General features: G+C 37.5%; 1 protein-coding gene across 1 annotated transcript; it reads right to left on the reverse strand.

The window, feature by feature from the left end:
• Positions 1 to 1,514: 1,514 nt before the first annotated feature.
• On the reverse strand, positions 1,515 to 8,502 carry LOC107570305 (gastrula zinc finger protein XlCGF57.1-like). The gene is made up of 2 exons (XM_016256525.1): positions 8,418 to 8,502; positions 1,515 to 3,010 (listed from the first exon to the last, which is right to left on the reverse strand). The coding sequence occupies exons 1-2, from the start codon at positions 8,500 to 8,502 to the stop codon at positions 1,680 to 1,682; spliced, it is 1,416 nt and encodes a 471-aa protein (XP_016112011.1). The 3' UTR covers positions 1,515 to 1,679.
• Between the last annotated feature and the right edge of the window lie 3,112 nt (positions 8,503 to 11,614).

An 11,614-nucleotide genomic window follows, 5' to 3' on the forward strand; every position in this document is an offset into this window, starting at 1 on the left:
GACAGAAGTTGAAGCGGTTGCTAGAACAGTGTTGGACTGAACACCTGGCGACAGTCACTGTTATCATGAAGTCTTTTAACAGCATTCTCTCCCTCCTCCAGCAGATGGACGGCAACCAATCCAGCAGCACAGAAGTGAGGCTTGAAGCCAGTTGAGTTTGCTGGATACCCCCAACACTCTTCTCCAAGTACACACCACCAGCCTATAAACTGGTGTCAGTGTGGTCCACAGTGCACTCAAGTGTGTGGAGGAACTGAGATGTAAGAGTTTGACATACTTTGGGAGGAATTTACCAAAACAGAGAGAGAATGCTGAACCCTCCCCAGTCCCTGCACAGAAACGACGAAGAGAAGTGAGTGCACAATGGAAGGACTATGTGGTGGATACAATATTTGGTCAAAACAGAATGGAAGGAGAAAAGACAGAATGTAAAAGACTATATTTTAGTATCCTGGATGCAGTAGTCGGAGAAATGGCCACCAGATTTAGTGAGAGAAATGGCAAGTTCATACAGGCCCTGAGTGCTTTACATCCAAGGAGTGAACGTTTTCTGGATGGAGAAAGTGAAACCACTGTTGGACTTAACCGGGATGGTAGTAAGTAACATGTTGTACTGTTTCTTGGAGAATGACTAGTTTATTTAATATCATACCTGATTCTCCAACGCGCCGCTATAAATTAGGTACTTTGACTAACCTTTATTTTTCTCCAGTTTAGGTGCTGTGTCCCCTAGTCCATGGTCAGCCATACTTTACATCCTTTCTACATTACTCATTCTTCTCAACTTCTCCATAAACTGTACACATTTTAATGTCTCCTCCATTGAAGTTTCCTGCTATAAAAAAACAAGCAAGCTTTTGACACTCCTTCATATTTTAGCATGGTAATTATAACAACTATTAGTTATAAAAGATATAACACCAAAATAACTTAAATGGATAAACCTGTCTTTGATCTCTAATACTATTGTTCTATGCGCAATCCCACACCGAAATTCAAGACCTGACCAAAACATTGGATTATACATTTTTAAGTAATAAAGTCAAACAATTATCATGTTCATTTTGCAATCTCGCTAGTTTCCTGACTGATAAAACTTCCCTTTGTTGGTGAAATGGAGTTGTGTGCTATTCTAGAGAGGTGTGTTAAGAGCAGGTTTTAGTGAAGTGCCGTGGAGCTTCTGGCACCACGGTGGAAACACAGCATGATTTTGGGCTTGGTGCTACAGCTCCTAGGCTTTTAGCCCAAAAAGCCCTGTTGAAAGCCCTGGCCTTGCACTGTATGTTTTGAATCATAAGCCTTTTTCTGTTATCGTTTATTATTTTGTGCACGCATACACTGTTATATGCATTTTATTAGATACAATTTTACATGTCAACTGAAGTATAAATCTGTAACTAGTTCATTCTTCATTAGACTAATCAATACAATGAATCTACAAACCCGATTCCAAAAAAGTTGGGACACTGTACAAATTGTGAATAAAACAGAATGCAATGATGTGGAAGTTCATGACTGGCTTCTTTACTCCTCTCATAGTCACTGGAAATTAATAGGGAATTTAGCACTCTAAGGTGATTTAGTACTGTAACAAATAATCAGCGCATTATACAGTCTCCAAACATGAAGTGTTTCCTGTCTGTGAAATGAATTCCACACAACATACAAAAACAGTTCTCTCATACATGAATTCTCATGTGGCACTTAAGGGCTCTTTTATATCTATAACTTTTTCCACAGTGACCACATGTAAATGGCTTCTCTCCAGTGTGAGTTCTCATGTGCCTGTTAAGAGTTCCTTTTCGGTTGAAACTTTTTCCACATTGTTGGCATGTGAAAGGTTTCTCTCCTGTGTGAATTCTTATGTGGTCTTTAAAGTGTCGTTTTTGACTGAAACTCTTTCCACACTGAGGGCATGTGTAGGACGTCTCTACAGAGTGAATTCTCATGTGATATTTAAAGGGTCCTTTTTGCTTGAAACTCTTTCCACATTGAGTGCACATGTAGGATTTCTCTCCAGAGTGAAGTCTCATGTGGGCTTTAAAGTTTTCATGTCGATCAAAACTCCTTCCACACTGTAGGCAGGTAAAATGCTTCTCTGTAGTGTGAATTACAATGTGTCTGTTAAAGCTTCCTTTTTGAGTGAAACTTGTTCCACATTGTTGGCAGGTGAAAAGGCTCTCTCCAGAGTGAACTGTCATGTGGGAATTAAGGTTTCCTTTATGGCAGAAACTTCTTCCACACTGTTGGCAGGTGAAAGGCTTATCTCCAGTGTGAACGTTCATGTGGACTTTGAGATTTCCAATTTGAGTGAAACTCCTTCCACACTGAAGGCATGTGTAAGGCTTCTCTCCATTGTGTATTCTCATGTGTCTGCTAAGAGTTACGTTTTGAGCAAACGTCTTTCCGCATTGAGAGCACGTGTAAGGTTTCTCCCCAGTGTGAATTCTAATATGTCTGTTCAGGCTTTCATTCTGAGCAAAAGACTTTCCACATTGAGAGCATGTGTAAGGTTTCTCTCCAGTGTGAACTCTCATGTGCTTTTTAAGGCTCCCCTTAAGACCGAATCGGTTTCCACACTTTTGGCAGATGAAAGGGCACTCTCCAGTGTGAATTCTCATGTGAACTTTAAGGTTTCCTTTAAAACTGAAACACCTTCCACACTGAAGGCACGTGTAAGGCTTCTCTCCAGTGTGAACTCTCATGTGTCTTTTAAGGCTTTCTTTTTTAGATAAATGCTTTCCACAGTGTTGGCAGGTACGAGGCTTCTCTCCAGAGTGAACTCTCGTGTGGACCTTAAGCTTTTCATTTTGGTTGAAACGCGTTTCAAATTGTTGGCAGGTGAAATTACTTTTAATTCCTGACTTTTTAGCCCTTTTCCGTGAGGAAGTCTTTTCACTCTGGGAGCAACTAAAAGTTTTTTCTTCTGTTATGAAATCATGATTCTTATATTGATCTTCTTCTTCCATTTCCATCTGCACTTCACTCTCCTTTTTCAGCACTATCAGGTCTAAGGCAAAAAGAGACAAATGCAAATTAACACCAGTTTAATGGCACAAAACTACAAACAACAAAACATTAAGACATGTAAAGCTTCTAGATCCTATACCCAGGGGCATCAAACGGGATTTATACTTTCGCCCTGCTCCAGACGAAGCTTTTATACTTGTCGCATTCGCCGTTGTACTGTTCTTTGAAACTACAGGGGGTGACGAGGAGTAATTGTCCTCTGATTCACCGGTGAGAAGAAGTAATTTGCCGGTACAAGACTTCTCGCGTGATTAATGAGTTGATGAATTGATTAAAATAATCTTAAGCTTTTGGGTTTATTTCGCATTAAACAAAAAACAACTTTAAGCAAATTAGGGCTGCATGCTTGATCTAAATTAAATCGCAAAGGCGATAAATCGTGATTAGGCAGAAGCTGTGATTGTCATGCGTATCTTTCAGTGAAGCACGGTTCTGTGATAAGTAGTAAATCTCCATCCGAAGGCCAGAGGGCACTCTCGCGCAGAAACTCCAAATACGCCTCGCAGAAAAACGTGACTAATAAACACACGACTACGACAATATATGGTTTATCGGATTTCGTCTTATTATAACTTTTATTATAATAAAGTATATAATAATGCAATGCTAATCGACACAGCCTTTATCACTGCTTAGAATACTATGAAATATGTTGTGTGACTCTCGCGCAGAAACTCCAAATACGCCTCGCAGAAAAACGTGACTAATAAACACACGACTACGACAATATATGGTTTATCGGATTTCGTCTTATTATAACTTTTATTATAATAAAGTATATAATAATGCAATGCTAATTGTCATAGTATTCTAAGCAGTGATAAAGGCTATGAAATATGTTGTGTGTCTTATTCTGTGTAAGAAGCCACATCTCACAGAAGGATTTATTTCAAACACTCGACTGACGTTATGAAGTGAGTCTGGAGTAAAAATGTATTAAATGTGGTATTTTCACGTGCTTTCAGAAGGAGCAGCATTTACTACACGGAGTCGTAGTTCATGGACAAGCTATGCAAACAGCTTTCATAATCGCAGAATGATTTCTTCGATTTCATAATCGCGCGATTAAATCGTCTGCAATTATGTACGCGATTTTGCGTAGCTTGTCAGTGAACTACGGCTTTGTGTAGTAAATGCTGCTCCATCTGAAAGCACGTGCTGGAGATTTACTACTAATCACAGAACCGGCTTTACTGACAAGATGCGCATGACAATAGCATTCGATTAATCATGCAGCCCTAAAGCAAATAGTGTATAAATAGTGTCTACATTAATTCGAATTCTATTTTTATACAATAAAAATAAAACGCACTTCAATTAAAATTCCTTGGACAAACTATGCAAAAAAAAAAAACTAAGCATTGTTTTCCGTCAAAGTGTCAAGAAGCACCAGATGGCGTTTGAACTTTACATTAAACTGCTTCTGTTTCACACAAATGCCTGCATAGATGTGCACGTTTGGCTAGAATCGCCCAGAACTCATGCATCTTCGGAAGCTGAGCTGCACGGAAATTTACAAAAAATGTAAACGGGTATGCTTCGGGTTAGGAGTTGGCTAGGACAATAATTAAGTGTATACAATTAAACAACTACATAATTCCTTAAGAATAATAATATACAGAGTTGAATAGCAAGTCCTATAAAATAGTATGAGCCGCTAATACACACATACAACAGCCTTATTGAAAACTACATTCATTCTCTGCCAGCAGGTGGCACTTTCAGAACTGCAGACCTATAACTGTTTCCCTGGTAATTGCAGTAAACAAAGCAACGCAGCACCGAACTTTGAAGCTGGTCGCATAACGGACGAGAAGCACAGCGCTGCGTCGCGCCACGTGTTTACATTAGGTGCGTCCCAAATCGCGTACTTATGCACTATTCTATGACATTTTGTAGTATAAATAGTGCGAGTAGTGCAATCACACTGAAAATTCCAAAAAGAAAAAGTGCACTTTAAATAACCGGATGATGCACTTAAATAACCAAAAAAACAAAGTGTGGAATGTTGGACACTTCATGCACTCAACTGTCGCACTTACTTTACGTAGCAAAGGAGAGGGGCTATCAGACTCTGATTATGAATGACAGAATAACTTTATAATGCATACTCTGCATGGTTGAGTACATAGTGTATAAGTGCATAGTGTATAGTGCATCATTTGGGATGCAGCTATTGTTTTGAGTCGTTGATAGGCACCGCCGACAGATGCCGAATGGCACCACCGGTGTGTGTACGCTCATAGAAAACAATGGGTGCGTCTCAATCAGCTCCCGAGCTCGTGAATCAGTAGATCGTGTACACGAATTCGATCACTGGTAAGTTCCCTGACTCACTGCACGTTGGGACAGTGATCACTCGAGTTCCAGTGACATGATTATGTACAACGTCAACGGACAACATAGTAGAACGTTATCACTGGAATTAATAAACAACAGACAGGACCGATCTCTTTTTGATATTATTTTTTATTCTCTTTAAACACATCGTTCTGTTATACACTGAACAAAATTATAAACGCAACACTTTTGTTTTTGCCCCATTTTTCATGAGCTGAACTCAAAGATCGAAGACTTTTTCTATGTACACAAAAGGCCTATTTCTCTCAAATATTGTTCACAAATCTGTCTAAATCTGTGTTAGTGAGCACTTCTCCTTTGCCGAGATAATCCATCCACCTCACAGGTGTGGCATATCAAGATGCTGATTAGACAGCATGATTATTGCACAGGTGCGCCTTAGGCTGGCCACAATAAAAATGTTCTTGGGTTTTCGTGCTTTAACCGCCTTCTTCAAATCCCACCAGAGATTTTCTATCGGGTTCAAGTCAGGTGACTGTGATGGCCACTGTTGAATCTCCCAGGACTTCTTCTGCAACCAAGCGTTGGTGGAATTTGAAGTATGCTTGGGATCATTGTCGTGTTGGAAGGTCCAATGACGCCCAAGCTTCAGCTTCCTCACAGACGGCAAGATGTCTTCTCCTATGATTTCCTGATTCTTCAGTGCATCCATCTTGCCTTCCACATGCTGCACATTTCCAGTGCCAGTGGATGCAAAGCAGCCCCAGAGCATCACCAAGCCACAACCATGCTTAACTGTAGGCAACAAAAGTATTCTTTTCCGCTTATGCTTCATTTTTCTTCCTCCGAATAGGACCAGCAAGTTTCAGTTCTGTTTCACTGTTCCAGAGAACAGAATCCCCAGACTTCTGTGGCTTATTTATATAAGGAAGTCAAGACAGTACAGAGAGAAAGCTGTTCTTATTTTATGTCACCATACTCGAGCATTCGAATGCATGAATATTTTAATGAAAACATGAGCTGATGGCAAATTACGAAATAGAATAGCGTGATTGATATTCAAATGGTAAGCAAGCGTTGCTTTGTTTACGGTTTGTATGTCTACAGTCCTAGTTTTGGTTTCCCTTTTTTAATGACGAAAATAGACTACTGATACGTGCTGATATTGACAGATATTTACTTTCAAGCACACACAGTTCACAATCGTCTTTAGTCCTTTTGGTGCATTCAAATGCGCAGACGCAGCCGACGCAACAACACTGTGAACTTTTGTTGCCACTAGTTCTTTGACATCAGCTTGGTGTGTCCTGGGATTAAAGGGGTCATGAATTGAGAATTCAAATTTTCCTTGATATTTTGGTAATTTGCATAATGCCAGCCTATGGTTTTCATTGGCTGCCCATGAATGTCTACTTTGACGTGTACAAATCTGTTTAATGCCGCAAATTGACACTTTTCATTCATTTTTATTTGAACTGATGAAGTCTAATTAGATTCATTAATTTGATTAATAAGAATAAGATTAAAGTGATTATTACATTTTGAATATGGATATTTTTCTTACAAAAACGCATCGATTCGCTACAGGAGGCCTTTGTTTAATACTATAGCATTTTATTTTATGAAAATTTGTTAATTAAGAAGTTTTTGCACTGAAAGAGAAGTGATCTCGTGCTCATAGAATTAAGACATGCCAAGCTATATCTGCAGCTGTATAAAAAGCAGAATGAACTGAAACGTTAAGACAATAAACACAATAAATAAATAATTTATGAATGATGCAGTGCTAATTGACATATCATTGATTACAGTACAGAAACTATAAAGTATATTTTCTACCTTATTCTGTGCAGAAAATTGTAATAATTGTTTGTAGTATATAAAACAATCATACAGACTGCCATTAGGAAAAAAATATAGATTACAAATGATTGATTATTGTCCAGCTGTGGATTTGATTTCTTATAGCAAATTCAAAGTAAGAAATAAGAATTCCTTGGGAAAAATAAATAAATAAAACATACATACATATATAAAATTATTGTATTTGACATTTGTCACTTCTGAAATGATGGCTACGCCCCTGGTGTGACAAAATGTTAGCCTATACATAATACTTCTAAAGCTCTTTTGTTAAATCTAGGCTTACATACATTTCTACATACGCCATGCCATGCCACAGCATCATTAAACTAGCATCTAACAATGCACAAGTGTATTTTTCCTCCATCCTATGGTTCTGTAACCATTAAGGCTGCTGTGTAATTTGCCCCCGGACTAAGCATTTAAAGAATTTAGGGGAAGCATTTAAATAATCCTGTGAATGCACTTAAAGAATGCAGAATCGAATCGTTCTGAATTTGCAAAAATGGTTCTTGAATCGAATCGAAAACCTATGAATCGTGAAGATTCACAGCCCTACCCCCAGTTCATTTTAGGATCAATTTGAAAATCCTCCTATTTGTTTACAAATGTCTACCCAACCTTGCCCCGTGTTACATATCGGAAATGCTGCATTCTTATAACCCTACTAGAGATTTAAGATAGAGAGAGAGAGAGAGAGAGAGAGAGAGAATGAAAGGATGAGACGATACAATCATATCATTTTAAGCCATCTACTGGTTCAAATTATATTTCTTTTTTTACTTTTAAGATGTCAAAAATCTTACACTGAACAATGGCAGATTGTCCATGTTATCTCTCATCTTCTTTTTTTTTTTAAAGTAAATTTAACAAATGACTATTTTGAAAAAAAAAAAAATGTATGTGTGTGTATATAGATAGATATATTAATTTATTTACAAGGATTATTTAATAATTTATTAACATAAAACATTGAAATCTCCTTAAAACTGCACAAATGTAGAGTAAAAACTTTAATACAGTGAATAAAATTACATTTGTACATAAAACGTGTTGTTACAAAATCACATTTTATTGCCTTATCCTGAGTTTACAACCCAAACAACGGGTAGCTTACCAGGGTTAAGTTACTTCTGTACTTCTTTACATTATCTATTTCTGTAGAGCTGGAGATTTTAATAAGGATCAGATGAGTGAGTTCAGCTTTGAGAATGAAAACCAACCTGTTTGTTCCTCAGTATCTTCATGTTTGACTCTGAATGCTTCTTCAATCTTCACGTCTTCACTCTCCTCTTTAATAAACTCCATCTTTATAATAGTTGCTTCTCCAGGAGTTTCTCTGTGACTTTACACTGAACGGTTTCTATGGATTTAAGCATAAAACAAATTCTTAAAACACAAACCGTCCTTCAGCCGAATCACAACACATGCCTGTGACGTCATATCTCCACACCAAAATAAAAGTCCCAGGCTGCTGTCTATAATCACACAAGGGCATGGAAATGTACTATTTTTACCAGATAATTTAAATAGTAACAAATGTGATGAAAACAAACATGTTAAAAAAGAGTGCAAGTTCATAATGCAGAATTAATGTGTATGAATTAAAACACAATGGAGTGGTTTCCCGGACAGGGTTTAAAGGGGTCATATGATGCTGCTAAAAAGAACATTATTTGGTGTATTTGGTGTAATGAAATGTGTTTATGCTGTTTAAGGTTAAAAAAACACATTATTTTCCACATACTGTACATTATTGTTTCTCCTTTATGCCCCGCCTTTCTGAAACACGTCGATTTTTACAAAGCTCATCGGTCTGAAAAGCGAGGTGTGCTGTGATTGGCCAGCTATCCAGTGCGTTGTGATTGGCCGAATACCTCAAGCGTGTGACGGAAATGTTACGCCCCTCACCATACTGTGATGCCGTGTCCGGCCGGAGCGTAACATAAAACCATGTCTGCATTTGTGATCGGAGAAATGACAAACAACAACAAAGTAGCTACTCTACACTGCTCAAAACTCACGTTTGAATCGTCAGTGGCAAATTCTTTAAATATAAAAAAACGTACTTATACAGTCTGTGAGTCAGAACAGCCGGCATTATAGTCTACTCTCCCAGGATCAGGAAACAGTCCTCCATAAAATGCGCTGGACACATCGTCCTCTTTTGGAAGACCAAACAAAGTAGTTTCGCTTTCACAACGAAACACACAGCGTCTGCAGGACATGGCGGCGACAACAACAATACTACAGCGAGAATAAAAGTTACGCCTTCTTTCTTTGCGTGAACATTTGGGCGGCGTTATGCAAATCTTCCCACATAGTGATGTAGACATGTGGGGGCGTGTTAGAACGAGCCGTTTTAGGTAGGTGTGGTTGACTCTTAACTTTTATAAAGAATCTCTTTGGATTTGAGACTTTAGTCTTTGCAACTTTACAGATCTTCTTTATGCACCAAGAGCTTGTAACACTCCAAAGAGAAAGGAAAAATTGAAATCGCATCATATGACCCCTTTAATTAAGTTCCAATCAACAGGAAATGTTTCAAATTTGCCTACAGTATATTGTCTGTGTCTATATTATGTTAATACAATATGAGGAGGATATTTTGAGTGGCAAAAAACTCTCCATGGATCACAGCTGGAGAATTGCAGAAAATAGTTAAAGGGTTAGTTCACCCAAAAATGAAAATTAGCCCATAAATTACTCACCCTCAAGTCATCCTAGGTGTATATATTCACCTTTCAGATGAATCCAGTCGGAGTTATATTAAAAATGGTCTTTGATCTTCCAAGCTGTTTAATGCCACTCAGCGGGAGTTCCATGCATTAGTCCAAAAGAAACTAAATAAAAAGTGCCCATCCATAAAAATAAAAAAAATGTGTCACACGGCTCCGGGGGGTGAACAAAGGCCTCCTGTAGCGAATCGATGTGTTTTTGTAAGAAAAATATCCATATTCAAAACGTAATAATCACTTTAATGTGGCTTGCGCCAGCAGTTGTACACAGAAGCAGCTCCGGACTGATGAGGTATGAGGTCAGCGCTGCGCATGCGCCAGTGAGTCTCGTGAAAACCAACGCTTGTTAAAAGGATCAAAGGAAGCAAAGTTTCCTTACTTTAGCAAAGGAAAACCAGTCTCCTCTAGCCTTATATCGAAATAAGCTAGGGAACAATAGTCTGTTAAGGAGGGGGGAGAAATGGAAGGAGGAAGAAGAGAAAAAGAAAGGGAAAAAAGAGAGAAAAATTAGGAGAAAAGAGAAGAGAGAAACTTTTATCCCTTTGTCCTCCAAAGTTATGTTTTTGGAAGTGTATGTTTACAATAAATTATTTTTAAAACATTTTTTTTTTTTTTCCTATTCATTTATATGGGTGAAAGGTTCATCACAAGGTTACCGGTTCGAATCCCACTGTTGCCAGAAATTAAAGTTGTTACTTAATGCTGTAAACCACTGTTTTTCATCAGTAAAAATCACATAAATGATGTCCACATTAATGAAATTATTTCTGAAATGACAAATGAACATTTGATTAATTCTGTATTACTGATTGTTGATATTTTATTCAGTTGAGTTTTTGCACTTTTAGTTTAAATATATTTCTGCTGCAGTTATTTTCTAAAAATTATAGTAAAAAAGTCCATTTATTTCTGAAAAAATCCTCAAATGTCAACATTTTCAAAAGTGCCTATAACCTTTGAATGATACTGTAGAAAAGTAAAACATACAAAAAAGAGTTAATCATGACAAAACTTTTATTTTTCAATCAGTCATAGCCAATTATTCATCAATTCCTTGAATCATTCACATTTTTATCCTTTTAGTTATTATGTTGCATATGCAAAAGAACAGAAAACAGAAAAATACACATAAATAATATTTTCCATTGTCCATGGCTCTTGTGCATTCATTGCAAGTGCAAAAGAACAGAAAGCACAGACCATTACACACAAATAAAACTTTAAAATGTCCATGGCTCTTGTTTAGTCTTTGTGAGTGCAAAATAACAGAAAGCACAGAACAATACACATGAATAAATCTTTAAAATATTCATGACTCTTGTGCATTCATTGCAAGTGCAAAAGAACAGAAAACAAAACTATACACATAAACAAAACTTTCCAATGTCCATGGCTGTGTATTCTTTAAACATAAATAAAACTCAAGTTCCCATGTCTCTTGTGCAAAAAACAACAACAACAAAAATAACTATACACATAAATAAAACTTCAAATCAAAGACCAGTGTTTCTTTTTTTTTTTCATTTCGTTTTTTTAATATCCTCCATCCACTGCTCCTTTGGTACAGTCTCTACAGAGGGGCAGTATATAATGCCCTTGTATTGGCTATGCCCAGTCTCCGCTGTCCTGAACTGCCCGCATTTTTTGCATGTGTTGTGCTGTACTTTGCGACCACATTGTAG

This window comes from Sinocyclocheilus grahami, unplaced genomic scaffold (genome assembly GCF_001515645.1).
Source record: "Sinocyclocheilus grahami isolate Dianchi unplaced genomic scaffold, SAMN03320097.WGS_v1.1 scaffold1439.1, whole genome shotgun sequence".
In the NCBI taxonomy this organism is placed as follows: domain Eukaryota; kingdom Metazoa; phylum Chordata; class Actinopteri; order Cypriniformes; family Cyprinidae; genus Sinocyclocheilus; species Sinocyclocheilus grahami.

Coding starts and splice junctions, on each gene's coding strand:
- LOC107570305 (XM_016256525.1), bottom strand. CDS start 8,502: ATGGAGTTTATTAAAGAGGAGAGTGAAGACGTGAAGATTGAAGAAGCA. Junction 3,011..8,417: donor AGATACTGAGGAACAAACAG/GTTGGTTTTCAT, acceptor TTTTTGCCTTAG/ACCTGATAGTGCTGAAAAAG.